Genomic DNA, 22,868 nt, shown 5'->3' on the forward strand with positions numbered 1-22,868 from the left:
TGACTTGCAGACTAGAAACAAATTTTTGCAAAATATGTAAATACCTTGTTTACTATACAACAAATGCTTGGAGAGAGTGTAAAAGCTATGAGATTGGACTGAGATAGGTGTTTGACTGGCATCGATCCACCATGTCCTGCCTGAATGATTTCTCTTCTGCCTTAGTTTCCTCATATTTAAAATGAGGATAAGACTTGCATCACTTCATAAGGTTATTATGAGGAATTAGGTGAATTAAAATATAGAATGCACTTAGAAGAGCACCTAAGTCACAGGCAGGTAAATATTGCTGTTAGAACTGTATGTTCTTTCAACTTGAGACTGATAAAAACTATTTTCTCTATAAGGAATGCTGTTAGAAAACACATTCGACAAACACCCTTCTTCCCTCAGACCTTAGCTGCACGTGAGTAGGTCCGCCTCTGAAATGGGAGCTGCAAGCTGTGTGAGCATGAACACTGCATCTAATCTATCTCATTCACCTCTGTATCCCCAGCTCAGGGAGTTCCCAAGACATGAGAATTAGTGAATGGCCGGCAAGAAAGATTTGAAATGTGGGGTCATGCATGGTGCCCTTTTTCCACCTGCATGACAGCTCTACACTAGAATCAATTTCTCTTTAATGCTGAAATTCTAGCAAAAGGGGTGAAAACTAATTTTCCACATCAAATGGATTTAAACCCTGTATAATTTTTGCTATTTTTAAGAGAAGGAAAATCACTTTGAGTAGACAGATTAACAGCTAATCCCTAAGTAATTGCTACCTTGTTTTCAGAGATCATGCTAACCACATACTTGCAGTGTTAAGTGCAGTTGTATCTTACAAATGGGTTTTTATATTTTTGCCCTCATGCTAGCAAACAGTGGGATCTTTCATCTGATGAACAGAGTTGCTGTTCCATTTTACTAAGGCATAAGAAACAAGAGTCCTTCATATTGCTACACAATAATATAGTTTTATTTTGAGCACGGAGAGTGGCCTGAGCTAATTATGCATCTTCTAATTTACAAAATGCACATAGGTAGCATTAAACAGGAAAAAATTAACCCAAATCTCTATCTCCAGCTTATGTTTCTCTCATGTGCTTTAGTTCCATATACCAACTAACTTCTTGATAATACTGAGACAGGCTCAAAAATCTCAAACTCATAAGTATTTTCAGCATCTTCTTTCCCAAATCCTGTTCTCCTCATGTGCTGGATCTCAGTGTGTAGCATGCCAGACATGCTTCCTGGGAGCCCAAATTTCATTTTAATTTCTCTTCCTCACCTCCTACATGCAGTTATGGAGCTGAGCCCAAACCACCTACTGACTAGATTTTGAATCCATGCACTTTACCGTGCCACTTCCTGTGATTCCGCGCCCTTTCCCCAATTACACCATTTAGATTGCCACAGGCCTCCCTGCCTTCTGTCTCTCTTTGCTTCAATCCATTCTCCAAACTGCGTGTTCAGCATTCAAAACACTATAATACATTTCCTTTGCCCTTAAATTTAAACTACTAATTTACCTCATCATGTATCAACCACCTTCCTCCCTCTTCTACTCATCCCCAATGCCGTACTCCAGTCGTTCTGAAATGCTCCTAGTTCCTTGGGTGTCCCATGTTTTGCTTGTACTCTGGGTCTTCCCACATGTGGTTCCTAAGATACACTTTCCCCTTCCTTACTGGCTAGCTCCTGTTTATTTTTGCACCTGAATTTGGACATCTGGAAACTCTCCACTGATGAGCTCTCCCATAAAGTACTCCTTGGGGCAGCCAGGACTTCTGGGAGCACAGCCTGCGTTCTGTATGGTGTGTTCTTCACTTATTGTCTCTCTTACCATTTGGAGAGTTGAGAGACCCTGGCCAGTCCCATTCATTCTTTTTATGTGCTGTATTTACCAAGGTGACTAGGACATTGCAGAGCTCAGTGAACATCTGTAGAATGAACGGATTCTGTAACTGGCACAGATGAGAGCCACCACTGGCAATGGCAGAAACGTGAGATGGAAGAAAGTAAATTTTTATTTTGATTTCTAGGCTGTTTTGCTTTTGGTATGAGCATAAGCAGACCTACTTTCTGAAGTAAGTTTTAAAGATATAATATTCAAAGTATGCCAAATCACTTTTGATGAAATATTTAAAGTGCTGTGGGATTTGACATTACTACTAAAAAGCTGAAAATCCTGGGCCAATTTGCAACACGAATGTATGATTCCCTGTCATCTTTCTTATTATCTGTACCCTGTGTTTCTGTCTCTAAGAGCCAAAATGAATCCAAGGCTTCTGAATCTACAGTGAAGAAAACAAAGCTTGTCGACCTCTCTAGATTTAAAAAATTAGTGTGATTTTTTGAGGTAGTTATCTATTTTAAGGAGACCATAATGATTGCCAGTAGGTAAATGGGCATTAATAACTGAGGGCTGTGGCTGGGAAAAGAAGGACTACATATTTAATCACCTTCTACCTTAACCAGGTAGGATGTATGCAGATCCCATGAGGGGATTCTGAAAAGGGTCCCTTGGACTTTTACCAAGTTAGACACACTCTACAAGGTAAACTTTTGCCAACACCTGGTACTCTGGAAGCCTCATTTGACTAATCTTTTAGGAAAACCATAGTCACTAACCTCTGTCTCTTACAGGTCCTAAATGAACATTACTATCTATAGCTAGCCTATTAAATACACAAGCACACCACACACACTGTCCACATTACTGAATCATCCTCATTTCTGTCATCTTCAGTATTTGGGGTGATCAAAAGTAAATCTTTTCAAAATATTTGGTAATTTTTGGTTAAAAGTATATGCACATGTATATCATGAATGCTAGACTTGTAAGTGCTATGTACTCTAAAAGTGAAACAAAATAGAAAAATCACCATCTTCATTGTGCTCACCTTCTAGCAGGAAGAGGCAAAAAAATATGTAGAAAGCTAGAAAAAAATATGTAGAAGTTATAAGGTAACAAGTGTTTTTGAAGAACAATAAAGCAGGGGAGTGTTTGAGGGGTAGTTAGAAAATCCCTGATGAAATTTAATAAAATTAAAGGCAGACAAGGCACAGGTTTGGGGAGAAGAGGAGACCCTGGGCGGAGAGAACAAGTACACAAGCTCTTAGGCAGCAGGAGCTTGGCTGGACTATCCGAGAAGCATCCAGGGGCTAGTGTAGCTGAGGGGGGCAGGGGGCAGTGAGCTTGGAGATGGTGGGAGCTGCCAGATTGAGGGGCCAGATTGAAGAGCGTTGTAACAGGCTAATTTAATCACTAAACATTGTACTTACATGAAAAGAAGACATTTTATTTTTTTCTAGTAGTATACCTTTAAAAAAAATCAAGCACTGACCCATATTTCTAAGTATACTGTTAAGTTACTACCTCTGCCCACGTTGATTTTGAATCTTCCAGATTTCTGCGGCTGGCCTTGTAAATGTCTCACCCTATTGGCCCACCTGTGCCATCTAGTGGTGAACGCTCGCAATTACCAGATTTTCTGACCACACAGTCAAACGGGGGGGAGGGGCATTGCCCAGAGGAGTGCTTTCAGAATAACAATAGGTGTGAAAAGCTTTCTGAAACCACTACTGGGAAATAAGTCTGTGGTGCAAATTGCTTCTTTATTGGTTTATGTCAAGACTAAATAAAAAAAACTTATAGCGAGAAGTTTTATGAAACTTATTTTATTTTTCATCAACGGAACCAAGGAAAATTTGAGTCTGAACACTGAAAACTGAAGTACAATTGAAGTGAACGTCAAAGATTACAAATCAAGAGATGATGAAGAAGATATTGAACAGAGGTTTGGATGTATACATGAAACAAAAGGAATTAGGGTGTAATAGTAACATTAATGATTGCTATGTCTTTCAAAATGGGCTAGTTGTTTTATATAGAATTCAATTATATAATAGACTATGCATGATGAATTTAGTTTAACATATAGTCTAGTTTTTCTTTTTTTCATATTCTATAGTAGTTTTAGCTGACTTTTACAGCAAACATAATTATTTATTACAGTGTTGTCCAATATTGTAACTATTACGATTTAAATTTACATTAGTTAAAGTTAAATGAAATTTAAAATTTATTTTTCAGTCTTCCAGGCTGCATTTCAAGTACTCCATGGCCACATTTGGCTCGTGGCTACCATATTGGACAGTGAAAATACATTTCCATCACCACAGAAATTTCCTTTAGACAGTGCCAATCTACTTACTATCTTGTCTCCTTAGTAAGAGTGATTCACTTAACAAAGGTGTTTTGATCACCTACTATATGTTGAACACCATGTAAGCTCATTATAGCAGATTAAAGAGAAATAAAGGAAAGCATGATTAGTCTTCTAAACAGCAAAATTTAATATTTGGAAAGTTTCACACACATAACCAAAGCATTTAACCAAATATTTTAAATCTATTCCGTGTATATTCAGTGACTAAGGTAATAAGAGAGGCTTCTCAGAGAATATTGCCATCTAAGATGTGTTTTAAAGAAAATAGGAATTTAAAACAAAACAAATGAAAAAAAAACAAGAGCAGAGAGAATTTTAAATAGAGGAGACAGCTCTTGCAAGGTCAGGGAAGTGTGAATTGGTGTGGAATGCATGGACGATGACAGTTAATTCTGTGAGGCTGATGCACAGGAGAGTTAAGAGTGAACTGTAACTGGAATATTAGTTTAGGTCCCAGGAGAGGGCCTTTTTCATCACACTGAGCCTGGTTATCCTTGTTGGGCAGGACTGGAGAACCTTGGAAAGGATTTAAGTAGCAAATTATGGAGTTAATCTTCATTTCAGAGAGTACTTTGTTATGGTGGCATAAAAATTCAGTTAAAGGGGGAAGATGCTGAACAGTAGTTACCACTTTATATCCAGCCCTTCAGCTCAGAAAGAAGGACAAGTCATCCTTGTCCCCTTTGGTCCTCATTCCCTACATCACTTTAGTCTACCCCCTAAATTGACTTCATGTCCACCTGCTGCTTTTCCTCTTTAGTATAATCATCCTCCCAAAGGCCATCATTATTTCTGGGTGAATGTACTGCCTTGGCCTCCTCAGTGGTCTTATCCTACCTACTGCTCTCCCATCTCTTTTACCCACAGAAGGCAAACATCTTAAAATTAAAAATCAACTCTTGCTAATCACTGTTAGAACCCTTCAATGGCTGCTTATGGGGGCCTCCCGGTGCTAATTTTGGCCTGTTTCTCCATCCCATTCATTATTCCATACTCCTTATTCTTTTCCCTCCAGCTCCATGGATCTGGGTTCACCAAGCTCTTCTCTCCTTTCAGGCCTTTGCAAATTCTGTTACTTCCTCCCAGAGTGCCTACTGCACCTCACCTAGCCACTCTCAATTAAGCATCACTTCCTCCAGGAAGCCTCCTTTGGTTCTTTAGCTTTGATATTGAAACAGTAGCCTATACTGTTTGCAGTGTTTATCACAGTTGTATTCAAGTAATGGTGTGTTTGTTTGATCTCTGCCTCCTCCCTGAGGCAGAGAATGCTTCTTTCAGACACCATTGGTCCTCTCTGGAATATAGCACGTGGTAGGTGAATGATGAATGAACCAATGAAGTTGTTTCCCTAATTCAAATGGGACAGGATGACTGCCTGTGAAGCAGTGGGGGTAGACTCCTGGCAGGGTAAGAGGAAAAGAAGGGTGAGAAGATGAAAAGTTTGACAGTTTTAGCTATGGATACAATATTGAAGTTGTCATTAGCAGTGTTAGGAGATACAGGAGAGGAAACAAGCAGCCTTATGGAGGAAAATGATGGGAGTTGAAGTGTATGTAGATTGAGTAAGTATATTGAGATTTCTTCAAAGCAGCCAATGAAAGTTGCCACTCAGCAGTTGACTATGCCAGTCTAAGCTCAGGAAAGACATTGGAACCAAAGAAACACATAGGTGTTACCACTGCATAACTTCAAGTAGAGGACCTATATCAAGGCTTCACTGCAAGCCAACTGATCACATTCTAATTGTAGATCCAGCATTTGTGAGCTGTTTCTCTTTCCCGCTATTTCCTCATTACTGGCATTAATCTGGACACCACCTAGCATCATAGCAGTGACTTCACCCACCACTGTCTCATCTCTAGGTTTTGCCTTTTATTCCTGACACTGCCCCCCTCCTCTCTTGGAGATACTTTCCGGGGACTCCATGGCCACCTGGCGGGAGGCTAGATGGGGTAGCAAGGCCAGGAGCGCTTGGCTGTTCATGGGCTGAGCGACAGACACAGTGGGAGAAGTGGCTCCCAGCATGGTAACCTTGGTGGACAATGTGGGAGTGAGTGGTTGCTGACCCTTGGCTGGTGACAGCTGCTGCATGGCTTAATTTATTTCTCTGCGCTTCTGTTCTTGTAATATTGGAGGACGGAGTTCTGCAAAGAGGCTGTCTCTATCCTCACGTGAGTTTTACCTTTTTTTGTAATGGATTTTATTTTGTGATTCTATAGTTTTGATATATAATGACACTGTCTCTATTTGGCACCACCTATCCCAGGCTGGACTTAGTGGCAAATCCAGCCCCTAGGTCCCACAAAGGGGCCTCGTCGACCTCAGCCCAGTTCTGTCCCAGCAACAGCCCAGGGGGTGACGGGGCAGAGAGGGCATGGCTTGGCTCCTGACAGGGCAGGCGTGGGGCTCCTTGGCAAGGTGATTCCTCCTGCCCGGTTGTTCTCTGCTGCCCTTAGTTTTTTCTCTGAATCCAACATGTAACAAAAAGAACCCAAAGAAAAAAATTAATTCACCTCTCTGTGCCTATTTTTTCTCATGGTAGAGGGGTAGTCTCTACCTCATAAGGTCATTGAGGGAAGAGTAAATGAATCCAGGCAGGGAAGACTCTCAATAAGGGCTTCAGAATATTACTATTATTTTTAATAGTAGAAAAAAAATATATGCATATATAATTTATTTTTATTAAGGCAAAATTGACTTATGTTGTGTTTGAAATCATCTAAGGGAAACATTTAACAATAAAAAAAATAAGAGGTGGCTCATTCTGTAAAAACACGGTGCACAAGAGGAGGAAGGATGGTCCACATGCTCAGTGGAGGCCTGAGAGAGGACAGCTTTCTGAGACCCTTAGGGAAGTGTTTCCAAGGAGGAGGGAGAAGTCAGAGTATGAAGTGCTTCAGTGAGTAATGACTAACATGAGTGCATCAGGTTAGGAGATCCTTGGTGGGTGAAGAGAAGACATTTTTTGAAAATGGGGTTGGTAGAAGTTGAATTGGTCAATAAACTATCCACCAAGCAAAGATTCCATAAGTTGAGAACAAGTGTCTATATGTTTTAATGAGAATCTAGAGGGAGATTATCTTGAGCAACTCAAGGGAGCACAAAGATATGCAGGAAGTCAAAAGGAAAGCTACTAAGGAGTCAGGATTGCGGAACCCAGCCCTGTGGATCCTCCGGCAGCTCTGTCACGGTAGACGAGCCTCTTCCCCCAGGGCCTTAGTGTTCTCGTCTGGTCAGAATGAGGAGATGGCATATGTGATCTTTAATGTCACTTTCAGTTCTCAAATGCCCACATGTTTAAACCATTCATCTTATCTTAGGTAATTATAAAGGAAATATTATTTCAATATTGTAGTGTATCAAATTACATTCTTCTATTAATAACTCTAATGTGTCCTAATGAGTTCGTAAATTTTCACGTAGAAATGGTATCAGTAGAATTATGATAGCATGGATCAAGTAGTATATTATCTGCAAAGGAAGAAATTTCTCCCAGGAAGTCACACTCATGTATATATTAGGTACTTACTATTTTAGGTCCTTATTTATTTATTAAATGCAATTACATAACCATGTATTAGCATGTTTGCTTATTCAATTTTGAGCAACTTCTATGTACCAGATGCACCAATAGGTGCAAGGTACAGAGGAGCAGACAAGATCCCAGGCTAGGGGCGAAGGCACACACTGGGACATACACGTGGCAGTGCCATGTGAAAAGCACCACAGTAGGTGTGTCTAGAGAAGGGACTCAGGTGTTCTCTCATCTGGGAGAAAGGTGTCAGGTTTAACACAATATAGGTAGAGCTTGTTCTTTTATGCATTCTCTGGCTTTCCATTTAAATCTTTCTGGTTTACATCTGTTATTGTTGATATTCCCTTTAAGTTTCTTTTATCAGTGATTAAATTAAGCTTTGTAAAATAATAAAGCCGAAAGATCAAATCAGTTTATTTTAATTGTTTTTAATTTTTAAATTATATTTTATTGATCATGCTATTACATTTTTCCCAATTTTCCCCCCTTTGCTCCCCTGCACCCAGCAACCCCTGCTCCCTCAGGCATCCCCACACCAGTGTTCATGTCCATGGGTCATGTGTATAAGTTCTTTGGCTACTTTCCTATACTGTACTTTACATCCCCATGGCTATTCTATAACTACCTATTTGTACTTCTTAATCCCCTTACCTCTCATGCATTGTCCCCTATGTCCCCCTCCTATCTGGCAACCATCAAAACACTCTCTGTATCCACAATTCTATCTGTTTTTCTTGTTTGGCTAGTTTGTTTTTGAGATTCAATTGTTAATGGTATGTATTTATTGCCATTTTATTGTTCATAGTTTTGACCTTCTTTTTCTTAAGTCACTTTAACATTTGATATAATAATGGTTTAGTGATGAGGAACTCCTTTAGTTTTTTCTTGTCTGGGAAGTTCTTTTTCTGCCCTTCAATTTTATATGATGTAGTATGATTATCATTATTGCCCTTGTATAAAGAATTAAAATGCTATATATTTTTGCCCTTTCAGATTTATGCTTAAGACTTACAGTTAATAATTTTAATATGGCTTTCAGCTTATTAGGGATTATTTTATTGTATAACATTGCAAAATATTATGAGTATCAGAAAGATTTTTTTATTTTTATGCTTGAATATAATCTTCAATTTATAGACAAATCCAAATGACTTTTTTAAAAAGCCTATATGGTAAGCACTTTGAAAAGAAAGTACATTTCTGCGAAGATTTTGTAGGTAATGAGATGAAACCTGGTGGGTTTTCTAATTTGTTTGTTTATGGAAACATCTGTAACATTTCAGTAAACAATATACTTTAAAGAAAATGAAAGCACTCTACAGTTAGAGCAATGCATTTGAGAACTGTTTACTGCCAATATTTAAAAAATATAAGCACTGTTGAATTCAAGTCCCTCTGTTTTAAATTTCAGCACCTTATGAAATATGCCCAGAGGATTATCTGATGTCCATGGTGTGGAAAAGGACACCAGCAGGTGACTTGGCCTTCAACCAGTGCCCACTGAATGCCACAGGTAAAGTAGGATGGCCCACCCAAACTCAAATGACAATTGCTGTCCAAGAACAGCATGCTCTGTTTGCTTATGAAGTCATGTTTTTATCCTATGCCATATATAAGTCTGTGCAACAAGCAAATGATAAGACAATTTTGGTGAAGTACTTCATAAATGGAGCCAATGAAAAGACCTAGAAAATATTGCTGATGCAATGGTTTCTCAGGGAGGCTGATGCACATTATGAAAATCATCAAAATGACAATTTCGCATGCATGCTTTTTTGAAAGCAAGAAAATGTACAGACCCAATGTTTTAGTGTGCCTCCCAATTATGCAATGCCTTCTAGCAACTCTGTTATAAAGCTTTTCTCTGTTCTTTGTGACTCGCAGGCACCACTAGCAGACGCTGCTCTCTCAGTCTTCATGGAGTGGCCTTCTGGGAACAGCCGAGCTTTGCAAGATGCATATCAAATGAGTACAGACACTTGCAGCATTCAGTAGGTGCAAAGCCAGCTTTAGTACTTGCTCTGTTTATTTTTGCTAATGATCACTGTGTGAGAATTTAACCTTCTGCTGTACAATCAGGAAAAGATTAAAAAACCTCTGCAAAAAAAAAATGCCTACAGGAAAAAGGGATGTGATAGAAAACTAACTTTTATAAGTCAGTGCTAAACTGTTTGGTTCCTAGGGTATGGTTTTTGATGGATCCTGCAATTTAAATGAAAGAATTCCTTGTCTAATGGCTGAAAGGACTGAGGAAAATCTATTACTGTTTTATCGATAGGAATAAACCTGTTTATCATGATTGATACAAATCTGTGTTCAAGAGTATATAAGACATTTCAAAATACCATACACTTTTAAATTAAATTCTTCAGCATTTAGTAGTTAGGAATTGATAAAGCTGTGTCACTTAGGTATCAAATTTCTCACTGCATTTTGTTGTTAAAACATGAACAGAATCCTGGTGGTGTTGTACCAGAGAAAATTAATTACTTGCACTAGATTACATGGGCCAAATTTTTAAAAACAGCCCCTCTTTTCCCAAAGTATGATGTATGAATATTTTGAGCACAGTTAAACTTTCCTGGGTATATTACAAGTGCAAATCATTCTCATTTGTCAGAGACTGTTGTCATTTCATCCTAACAGCCAAGAAGAACTCTTTACATGGATAAGCACCATGGGGTTTAGAACAAAATGGAAGTGTGAGGCAACAGAAAAATGGGACATTGGCAGGAATGATACTTAGTTAAGAGCCTTTACATGTTGTGCTTTTGTTTTGTTTTCTTACTGTTACTCCCAAATATGCGTACTTCTTCGAAAAAAATAAGAACATTCTTGCTTACGAATGGAAAAGCACCTTATACAATCATAACCCTTATCAATGAAGGAAATATATTTGATTAACAGAAAAAAAGTACATTTTAAAAAATCTGAAAAACAAATTCTGGCTAATATGTTTACTTACCAAACCAGCAACTGAACTGATGATTATTTGGCTATGCAGAACCTCATTTCTGTTATTGTGTATATTTGTGTGTGTGTGCATGTATACACACGTATACATTTAATGATCTGTCCAGAAAGTATCCAGCCATGCAATGTAGAAAATAGGGACATTTATTGAAGACCATAAAAGATACAAGAAACATTATACATAGGACAATAGTGCCTCAGTCCTCTTCAAAGGAGGTACCTTGGGACCTCACAGAGTTCTCCCAATCGCCATCAGCTGCCCTGTCATATTTTCCTGAATCTCATTGATAGTCTGAAATCTCTTCCCTTTCAAAGATGATTTTGGTTTTGGGAAAAGCCAGAAGTCACAGGGCACCAAACTTGGGTTGCAGAGGGGCTGAGTCATCTGGGTGATTTGATGTTTCACCAAAAACTCTACATGAGACGTGATTTATAAGTGGGCGTGTTGTCACGAAGCTGCCAATCAGCAGTTGCCCCTAGCTGTGGCCTTCTGAATCATCCAAATAATTTCCCCAAAGAATGTTCAAGCTTAGTGCAAAATTTTATGCAGATTCATTGTTCTACTCACTCACTCATTTTGAATACAATGACCACCCGCAGTATACATGCTCACTCAATGGAGTCTACCACCCCCACTAAGTAATACAGTGAAGTTGTCATTGTTCACACATGTGCATTCCAGTCCCCTCTCCTTGGGCCAGGTCATATCTGTGTTGCTCAAACCATTCTCATTATATTAACAACAGTTGGATTTTTTCTGATCAGACTTCACATGTACAGACATATATAGACATATATATGCATTTATATTTTATATATACATTTGTGTATAAATGTACATAAATGTAAATACTAATATACACATCAATACATGCTGATTACACACGAATGCACATCTAATAGTGTATAGATTTATATGCATATCAGTAATCAGTGGTATTAGGCTTTACCAAATCTTATTTCTGTGAAAAAAAGTAATAGAAATAGGGTTGTATGCAGTCAAATAATCATCAATTACTGACTTGGTATATAAACATACCAGACAACATTTAGTTGTCAGATTTTTTTAGATGCACTTTTCTAGGGGATATACACACATATAATGATAGAATTTCATAATATAAAATATAACAATGTGAAATATAAAGGTTCTTTTATTAATAGCTACCAATACTCAGACCTGTGTATTTCAGAGTTAAGTATAACCAAAAACTTTCTTTTGAATTTAACTTTTAGTGAACTTTACATTTCTCTAATATTACACATTAAACTTTTAAAATTTAATCTCAATAATATGCATATTCAGATCTTGCTTATTCATGGTAATGAATGGGAATGACTGTACTGATTAAGTAAGTCATAAGTCAGTCCTTACAAATTTTTAAAAAAATGAATTATATCACTTTTTTGCAGAAATTATTTTTTTTCTGTCTTGGTGTTTTATACAGTAACATTTAAATGAGTTTACATTCTGTAAGCGCAGGTCATCCCTCAATAGAGAAACAGAAACATTCTGTGAAATAGAAGAAATGATCTCAAATTGTGAAACCCATAGAAATCAATCAATAATTTGACAGCCATTGGGTATATGCCCTTGTTGACTTGTAGACATAAAGCAAGAGCATGATATTCTAGGATTAAATGTAGCCTCTGTGTATTTATCCCCTGAAAAACACCATACACTGAGCTGGGCATTTCCACAAATTAACTCCAGTCCTCCCAGGAACCTGCAAGTTGGGTAGACCTGCCTCAGTTTCCATAGAAAGAAATTGAAGATTCACGGGGAAGCAATACACTTAGTGAGACAAAGAGTGAATATTCTGGTCCAGGTACAGTTGTTCCAAAGCCTAACTCTTTTCTGGAGCTTCTGAGTTGAAATCATCTGTCCTAGATTTTTCTGGTTCTGTATCCTTTGAAAAAGCCATATGATCTCACCCAAGTCTTGACTTTCTATTTGCAAAATGAAATTGTTACCATTATCTTATCATCTCTGGAGGTTCTGAGGAAATGTAGATGACATACTATATGTGAAATGTTATAAAAGAGCTATGTGACTATAAAATATTAATACTATGTATACAGAGAATGCATTGAGTTAAAAGTATGTCTTTTTACTTTTATTTTTATATTTCTTTTCTTTTTGTTATTATTGTTATCCTATTACAGTTATCCCAATTTTCCCCCTTTGCCCTCCACCTCCCAGACCACCCCTATTCCCACAGTCAATCCCCACACCATTGTCCATGCCCCTTCCCCTTCTTTCAACCCTTATCCACCTCCCCACTTCCTTCTGGCAGTTGTCAGTCTGTTCCATGTTTCCATGTTTTTGGTTCTATTTTGCTTGTTAGTTTATTTTGTTCATTAGATTCCTCTTATAACTGAGCTTATATGGTATTTGTCTTTCACCGCCTATTTCACTTAGCATAATAGTCTCCAGTTCCATCCTTGTTGTCACAAAAGGTGGGAATTCCTTCTTTCTGCTATGCAGTATTTCATTGTGTAAATGTAGCACAGTTTTTGATCCACTCATCTACTGATGAGCACTTAAGCTGTTTCCAGCACTTGGCTATTATATATAGTATGGCTATGAACGTTGGGGTGCAAAAGGTCTTTTGAATTGGTGTGTTGAGATTCTTAGGGTATATTCCCTGCAGTGGAATCGCTGGGTCAAAAGGCAGTTCCATCTTTACATTTCTGAGGAAATTCCATACTATTTTCCACAGTGGCTGTACCAGTCTGCATTCCCACCAACAGTGCATTAGGGTTCCCTTTTTTTCCACAGTCTCACCAATAGTTGTTGTTTGTTGATTTATTTATGATGGCCATTATGACTGGTATGAGGAGATATCTTGTGGTTTTAATTTGTGGTTAAAACCACCTTGTGATTTTAATTTGCATCCCTTATTTAATATTTAATATTTTCCAGTGTGCTCACCCCACTAATATTTTTCACTATATTTCTCTTAACCATTTTACCCATGCCCTACACCCCTTCTTTCTGGCAATAATCTCTTTGGTCTCTGTTTCTATGGGTCTGTTTTTATTTTGTTTTGTTTGTTCATTAGTTTTGATTTTTTAGATTCCATACATAAATTAAACCATATGATATAAAAATGTTATATCAATAAGAACATAATTTTAGAACTCAACATATTATTAATTTGAACTGTACATCTAAAAAATATAGATATATGTGGATGGATGGATAGGTAGGTAGATAGATAAATGGATGGATGGATGGGTAGATGGATAATATTGATGTCACATATTTTTACTCATGAATTATGTCTAAAAACACATACAGAAATATAGATACACTTATACATGAATACATACACACATCTGGTATTGGCCTAGGGATCATGATCTTCTCTTTTACATGTTCAAGGAATTATAAAACCAATTTATGCATTAAAGAATGCTTTCCTAATACATTCACCTTATCATATATACTCTAAAATAGTCAATTGTAGGCAGAAATGAAACCAACTTCCCTGTATGCTCTTACTCCTGTTGGTTTCCATATTTTGTCTGAGTAGCAAAGCTAGACAGTGCTTGTGATAAGGAAGCATTCTGATTCCCACCAATTCTTACATTACTTTGAAAACTGTGCATCTTCTCTCTACTAGAATTCATCATTTTACAATTTAATTTTTCTATTTTTCTTGAGGGATTTCATAACTTGTACTTCTATATTTATTAAGCTTATTGAATGTTAATTGGTACCTACTTGAGAGAATTATTTAAAATGGATCTGGCTTTTCCAACTCTTTTACATATAATTACATACAATTATAATATATGTGCATATGTATATAGATTAAAATATTTATGTAATCATTTTTATTAATATATAATAATAGACTAAGCTTGAAATAACGTTTATCATCAGTGAACAGTTGAATATGTTCTATGAACTCTCATAATTATAAATCTATTTAGATAGTCAGAAGGGATCATTAATCAATTTAACATATAAAATCATTAATCTATTGTCTTGACATCTCATTTGAATTCTTTGAGGGCAGAAACCATGATATTTTAATCTTTATTTCTCTAGTGCCTAACACAATGCTGACATAAACTAGAAATTTTGTGTGGCCTTATATAAAGAATGTCTCTGCCACTTTTCTTATCAGTAGGAGGACACCTGCAGCTGGAGGTTTCTGAGAAAGTGATATACCAGACTTATATTTTTTAATTTTAACCACATGAATATAATAAGTATTACCCCTCATGTGAAATTTTCCTAGCTCAAAAGGGTTTAGAAGTTTGGAGTGATTGATGACATTACTTTATGAAATTATTTGGCAATTAAAGAAAATTTTAATAAACTAATAATCTTGAAGTTTGTTGGGAAAACTTATAAGATGCAAAATTAAACACCATGTTCCAACATTGTTTATAAAAAAGACAAGCGGCAAACAAATGCACACAAAAAAATTGAGGATAGAAACATAAAGTGTTAAGTGTAGTGGGGTTAATAGAAATTTTATATTTTCTACATTTTACTATTTCATTTTCTACTCTGGGATATTTTCTAAATTCTTTACTAGACAAGGCAGAAATAATTTCAGAACCTGTTGTGAACCAGGCACAGTAGTTAGACAAATTAAGCATACTCGTTATAATACTTACAAAGCTATTCAGAGAAAATGGCTGAATTCTGTGGCCTACTGGGCCAGCCTTCCCTGAAATTAAATAGACCTATCTTGTTTTTGATACAACTGGACAACCATGGGCTCCTCCTCCTCTTCCTCCTCATGCTCTTCCTCCCTCATTCTCTCTCTCTCTCCATCTCTTTTACACATATATAAATACACCAAGAGTGCCAGACTACATAGAACTGGTGGAATGTATGCCCTTTGTAGGTAGACAACTCTCTAAAGCCAAAGGAGTTGAACTAGGTATGCAATCCTTTCTCCTAAATTCATTAGACAGTAAGTCAGACCTTCCCTGCAGCAGAGAGAGTAATGGGAAGCAGAAAAATCAAAGCTGTTACTCTAATGATAGAAAGTCCTTCATATGGAAATATGAATAGTTGGGTATGAACATTCCCTTTTAAGTTGTTGTATCTTAAAAACTCTGTTTCTATATTCAAACCTTAACAAACATTTTAAAAACAAAAGTTGGGCCCTGGCTGGTGTAGCTCAGTGGACTGATCATGGGCTGCGAACCAAAGGGTCACTGGTTTGATTCTCAGTCAGGACACATACCTGGGTTGCAGACCAGGTCCCAGTGGTAGCCACATGAGAGGCAACCACACATTGATATTTCTCTCCCTCTTTTTCTTCCTCTCTTCCCTTCTGTCTAAATAAAATCTTAAAAAAAAAAGTTGGAATAGTAATCTATCTAGTCATCGAAAGTTTAACTCTGTGGGAAGGAGTGTTAAAGAGCTGGAATCCTGGTTTAAGGTCTTTGTTTTTCCTGTTTTCCTCTACTTTTATGATAGTTCATTAGGGGAGAGAGAGAGAAATAGCAATTGATAGCTGAGGGTGGAGGGGCAAGGGGCAGAAGAAAAGAGAGACACAGAGAGAAACAGAGACAGAGAATAGTTTTGCTTTAGTGTTTTCCTCATTTTTCCTACCTTTTGGACATATTTTCCTTCATTGCCACAAAACCTTGTATCATACACACTTTTTTGGCTACCACCTCATTGCACAAATGCCGAGCACATTACCTGAAATTAAGAGGGTAACACATTTTATTACTGCAGCTTAGTTAGAAGAAGGAAAGAAAACAATAGCCACCATAGTTTTGTTTACAGCAAATACTTATTGAGCCAAAAATATGGAAGTCATTTTTTAATGAGCATTTATGAATCAAAGAACCTATGGTCCAGCAGCAGATGATTTAAATTTTGAAATATTCATCAATTAATTTGAGGTAAGTGTGCCTGAGAGACAGGAGTTACTTTTTCTGCAAGTTTTCTGTAATAAAATATGACTGGTACACAGCAAGTGATGGGTAAAGCTGGGAGAAAAAGCTAAATCAGTAGTTCCTTAATCCCAGCTGACCATTATAATCACGTAAAGAGTTCTTAAAATATACCAATGGGAGGTCACTCAAGGCCAATTAAATAGAGTTGCTACCAGCCCATACCAGTTGTTACCATAGTACACATTCAATAAATAAGAGTTATTATCATTATAATCATAACATTAGTTTGGCATTCATACACGTGTTTCTAATTACATGGCCTTCTCATGGAATAATGTGGCTACTCATGTTTTAAGTGTGTAGGATGTAGAATGTAGTACTTGATTGCCTTTGTAGTCTTGTTGCCAGATTTCAAATGTTCATCAGGTTCCTCACTCTCAGAGCTCAAGTATTCATTGAAAACTCATCATTGCCAGAGAAAAGCTGAAAAACATTACTTTCTTTAAAATGGGCAGAATCCTCACAGTTTTATTCAGGATCACAAGTTATAGTTTTGGGGATAGTTCCAAATATTTTTAACATGCAGTCCTGAATTAAACTATGATTTCACTGATTCCTCAGCCAATGATACCTTACATTTATTGGAGGCTATCTATGCTGAAGGAGCTAATGGAAATATGTTTGTGTGTGTATATAAACACACACACACACACACACACACTTGGAAGGAAGGTATTAATTAAATCTTGATACTCTAAACAGTTCAGATATCAAAGTTCACAGTATATGTCAAGGACAAGATAAATATTTTAGATTTTATGCCCCACATGGTCTCTGTCGTGACTACTTAACTCTGCTATTATAGCAAAAAGAACAGCCATGGGCTGTAAGGGAGCAAGGGTGTGTTCAAAAGAATGTTTATGCAAATGCAGGCAATGGGGTGGATTTGGCTCACAGGCTGTGTGGGGGTCACTAACACTTGGTCTACAATGTACATTCTTTAAAGGCTAATTTAAAGATTTCAACTCTTTTTAAATTTTCCATCCAAACAATGCACAGAGTCTGTTTTGTCTTTTTTCCCTTCTGTTTTTGTTAAAATTTTAACCATAGTCATTTGAAAGACCTTGTCAGATAAATCTAATACCTGGATAATCTGTGAAGTGGCTTTTGTTTTGTTTTTTGAGTCACATCATCTGGCATATGAAGTAATTGTCAATTGACTGTCAGACATTGTGTATAAAAAAAATCGGGTTTTTAGACAATGTTCATGTCTACCAAAGACCATTCCTTCCTTCCTTAATTGTCCAAATATAGTGAGAGCTGATACTGAAATGCAGTCAAGAATGGGTCTGGGGCAAGACTGTTTTGCAGTTTTAGTAAGACTGAATTTGCTTTAATCCCCCTTTCCCACCGTATCTTTTGGATGGACAGCCTATGTGTGCCCATCCTGTCAACAGTGAGACACTGTGGAAGCTTCAGCTCTTCCCTTCAGAAGGTCCCAGCTCAGTGTCCCACTTTCTGCCCAGGTAACTTCAAATATACCAAGTATCTTGAGGGGACGATCAGCTGGTTGCTTAAAGCTGGACCCTTTTCTCACTAGGCATTCATTCATCCTTAAATTCCTACTTAAAAGATGGAGAAACTTGCATGCTGCATTTTAGAAGTTTTCATTCTAACTCCTAAGCTTCTACACAGTTCAAAAATTCAAGAATGTCTCCTGGAGAAAAGTCCCAGCAAGATTTTTAGAGACTCTTAAATTTCTAATATATTTCTCCTTCCCTGGACAACCAAAAATCATTAGTTTCTCTTTCTGCCCTAGAGAACTTATGCTGGGGCCACACCTTCTCCTAACTTCTTGCCCAGATTTAACAAACATTCCCAAGGGGGTGTGGAGGATACCGGCTAGCAGTATCCATCTCGGCTGTGGATGTTCGTCAACACGCGAGAAAAACATACACAGAGACAACCAGGTCCTGTGGGGGAATAGGAACAGGAGGGCCATTCCTCACGTGGGGAGTGCCTTGGCCTTCCTCTCTCCTGGAGGGTGCCATGGCCACTCCTCATGTGGGGAGTGCGCCACTTGGCCACCCTCCCTGCTGGGGAGAGCACCCCATTCCCCCTCCGGAGAGGCTTTTTATTGGTTTCGTTTGAATAAGAATTCAGGTAAAGCTCATTACTCATTGCTCATTGCTAGGAAGTAAGGATCAAACAATAGGTAACAAGGAAGTCTGGGGGCCTATTTTGAGTCAGGATCAAAGAGCTGTAAAACTTTAAGGAACAAGCTTATTTCTTCCTTGGACCCTTATCATTCAACTGAGAGCACTCTAAACAAAGCAGGTTTCACAGGATTTTAAATATTCTTTTCTTAGGCCTGATCACCTGGGGAACTCGCCCTTTTCAGCACAGAGCTGCACCACCCTGTCATTGTTTGAGGCTTAGGTGGAGCAAGGGAACTAAGGCAACCAAGAGATAAGGGGATTTTCTCCCAGACGATGAGGATTCAGGCTATGTCAAAGCCGAAGAGCGCTATGTCAAAGCCGAGGAGAGGGGGTCCATCACCCCCTTTTGCTGTAGTCCCCAAAGTCCCTTCTTGGGGGCCTCCCACATGATCGTGCATGTCTTAGGTCGTTCCCCCCTTGGGGAATTTTACCCGTCATGGCTAACTGACCAAGCATTGGGGTTCAATTATGAATGAAGCAGCAGAAGCAGTGCTCCTGCCAGGGAGATAAGCTTTTGTTTTCTTGCTGGCTTATTGTCCAAGGCCACTCCCTCAGCCTTAGCCTTGGTGGGGGTTATAGCTTCTGATACCAGGCAGGGCAGTTCCCAACAAGGTGGGGGGGGTGGAAGAAAGAAGGAAACTGGCTGAAATTGTTGACATTCCTCAGAAAGGATCTCCTTTTTCTGGAAATTAATTTATGTCATTCATAGATCTCTGGTGCTCTAAAAACTATGATTTTTTTGTAATTTATATATTTTTTAATTGTGTTAGTAAAAGCACTGACCTTATATGAATTAAATTACTACTTTACTTTTCAACTTTACTATAAAAAACAATCTTTGAGTTCATATAATAATACTTCCTAAGACATTTTAAGGGAGTCTATTATATAGATGATAATTAAATACTTCTAATAGTTTTGCTTATTTTTTTCCTCTTTTTAAAAAAGAACTCACAGCATATTACTGATCATAATACAAGCCCAGGATATTTTTAAGCTTCTCTCAGATATGTATTTAATGTGACTAAATAGAAGAAGTGTTAGAGTTAGTTTTAGCCATTAAAATTCATTGACTTGGAACTTATTTATAGGATGATTTAATACAGTATATTTGTACAGAAAATTATATTTTGGCAAATGCCAACAGAAAAAATATTATAAGGGAAAGTATATAATATTGTTCAATCATTCATCCATTCAATCATCTACCCATTAACTTACTTCTGTGCAACATAGTGCAAGGACCTGAGGGTACAACTTAAATGTGATACACACAACAAATACAAAACAGATGAGAAAAGGGATAAAATGACTACAGATTGTGATATACATGTTGAAGAAAATTAACAAAGTGCCACCATAGGGGATAATGTTTGGGCTCTGCTTTAGATTAAAAAAAATCAGTAAGGTCTCTATGAGGAAATGACCTTTAAAATTGTGACCTGAAAGGTGAGGTGGATCTGGACATGCAAAAAGGAGATAGTAAGTTTGTCAGGGAATGAGAGTAGATTTCATTTAGAGAGAATAGCCTATGAATAATAACCTTGAAGTCTTTGAGGAAGTGAAAGATGATCTGGAGTTGTAAACAAGAAAGAGATTGGCATGAGATGAGTTTGGAAAACGAGGTAGGGAAAAAATATTCTGAAGCTTAACAGTTCTGCTAAGAGTTTGGATTTTAGTCTTAGTGCAAAGGGAAGCTATTGACAGTAGAGGACTGATGTGATTCAATCTAATTAAAAAGGGTCATATGGCTTTTCTATGAAAAATAGACTGTAGGGTAGCTTGACTGGAACCTCTGAAGCCTGCTACAGTAATCCAGATGAGAGATGATGGTATCCTTTGTCAAGGTTGAGTGACCATGTTTGGCTGATAGTGATGTCATTGTCTGAGATAAGGAAGGGAAGACAATGAGGAGTAACCTGAAGCAGGTGTGTTTGGGGGTTGCCAAAGGTTATATTGTACTGAGGTGTGAGAAAGGAACTAAGCGTGAAGCTAATCAACTTAGTTGTGATTTTATTCTCCAGTAAAGTTGAGCTAGTTGGACGCAGGTAAAAAACAAAAACAAAAACAAACAAACAAAAAGCACAAAAAAACAAAAAGCATTTATTTGGTAGAGCCAAAATGTTTTCTGAAGACCAGAACTGTCAGCAGTATCCAGGAGCTTGTTAGAAATATAGAAAACCAGACCCTGTCTCAGATCTACCTAGTCAGAATCTTCATTTTGAAAAGTTCCCTTTGAAATCCAAATGCACATTAGAGTTTAAGAAGCATGTGGCAGCTCTGGCTGGGTTGCTCAGTGGGTTGGAGCACTGTCCCAAGCACCAGAGGTTGTGGGACAATCCCCAGTCAGGGTGTATGTGGGAGGCAACTGATCAACATTTCTCTCTCACAACTCTCTGTCTCTGTCTCTCTGTCTCTGTCTCTGTTTCTGTCTCTCTCTCTCTTCTTCTCCCCTTCCCTCTCTCTCCCTCTCTCTCTGTCCCCCTTTACTTCCTCTCCCTCCCTTCCTCTCTCTCTAAAATCAATAAACATATCTTGGAGGGAGGATTTAAAAAAAAGAAAAAGAAGCACGTGGCAGATTTTTTTATAGGGTTGAAGTTTTGGTGGATGAATGCAAGGAAGTAAAATGGAAAAATGTTTAAAAGAAAGTAAAATTTTTAAAAAGTAAAGTTTTGGTGGACAAACACAAAGTAGTTAAGTGAGTGATAGTTCCATATCATTATGAGACATATTATACTATCATCATTAGGGGATATCTCGTTTTCCTTTCCTAGTTAAATGGGCGGATTACGTTTTTTCACTCCTTGAAGGTAGGTGCCAATTTTACAGGCATCCACATGTGCTCATTGGTTGTGTATGGAAGTGATCTCTGTAGTGCCAGGCCTGAAATGTCATTGCCAGCACAAAATCTTTTATTCTGTCTCATCCTAAATCCATGAATGACTATGACAAACAGAGTCTCCCTAATGATGTGGGTTGGGTGTATACTGTAAGTGAGAAATAAATCTTTGTTTTTTAAGGCACTGAGATTTTGAAGTTTCTTATTATTGCAGCATAACCTATTCCATTTTAACTGATGCAATATCCCTAGAACTAGAAAAACTCAAGTAATGGAAGTAGAATTGAAAAAGTTTTAGAGAAATACTAGATTACTTAATGTTCTGCCTCCTACTGAGAAGGTTCCAGAAAGCTTGGGTCCTAGTCTATGATGAAAACTCTGCTTTGAGCTCATGGGGAATGTTCCAGTTCCATCACCTCACTCAGAATATAAATAAGAACTTCTAGACTTGTTTGATGTTAGGGAAAGAAATTTCACCAACCTAGGTCCTTTGCTCAGAAATTGTACATCCGACTAATTCTAGCCAAAAACTCTGAAATTAAAGCTATTTCTAGATTTTACTGGGTAGGTAAATTTCTTTGCTATCACTCTTATTTTGGAATTTCTAGACTTTCCAGGGAAATAAGTACAGTATACCTGATTCAATTTTTTAAACAAATTTTCTTCATGACTCAGTTTATTCTCATAATAATACCTTGCAATCCTCACTTCAGGAATCGTTTGTTCAAAAAACTGGGGTACCTAATGCCCTATGGCAAAATGCTACCTATCCTAGGCTTTGTGCAAAACATATATGAGTTATGCAGGTGAATTATGGACTAAATCCACCCTATAGTCTTGTCTCTAGAAAAGAATTGTCCCTCTAATTTGAACTCCTAGCCCTCGGACAGGTCTGTGATGAACACAGACTCTATATATCAAATATAAGGAAAATTAAGAATAATTTATGTATTAGGACAAAGAGTATACTTTCTTTAGCATACAGACTGATGTCTTTCCTGGAAACACCAGATAAATTTGTAAATAATTTTGTATCATCAATAAGTGAGTGACTAATCTTAGAAAATGAGTTTTGAACTGAAGCAAAAGATATATATTTAGATTATTGCTTTATGAAAAGAAGTTTCATGTATAATTATCTTTTAATTAAAGCCACTGAGAACTGTGAGAGCCTTTAATATACCTTACAGATGGCCTGTAGGAGTTGA

At 37.5% G+C, this 22,868-nt stretch overlaps 1 protein-coding gene across 2 annotated transcripts in view; it reads left to right on the forward strand.

The window, feature by feature from the left end:
• ADGRB3 (adhesion G protein-coupled receptor B3) overlaps positions 1-22,868 on the forward strand; it is a 721,652-nt gene that overhangs the window by 308,068 nt on the left and 390,716 nt on the right. For both annotated transcript variants that reach the window (XM_028509706.2, XM_028509707.2), the window contains exons 8-9: positions 9,161-9,262; positions 9,634-9,740. In XM_028509706.2, the coding sequence (XP_028365507.1) occupies positions 9,161-9,262; positions 9,634-9,740 (209 nt within the window). The remainder of the gene's footprint in view (positions 1-9,160; positions 9,263-9,633; positions 9,741-22,868) is intronic.

This window comes from Phyllostomus discolor, chromosome 4 (assembly GCF_004126475.2).
Source record: "Phyllostomus discolor isolate MPI-MPIP mPhyDis1 chromosome 4, mPhyDis1.pri.v3, whole genome shotgun sequence".
Taxonomy (NCBI): Eukaryota; Metazoa; Chordata; class Mammalia; order Chiroptera; family Phyllostomidae; genus Phyllostomus; species Phyllostomus discolor.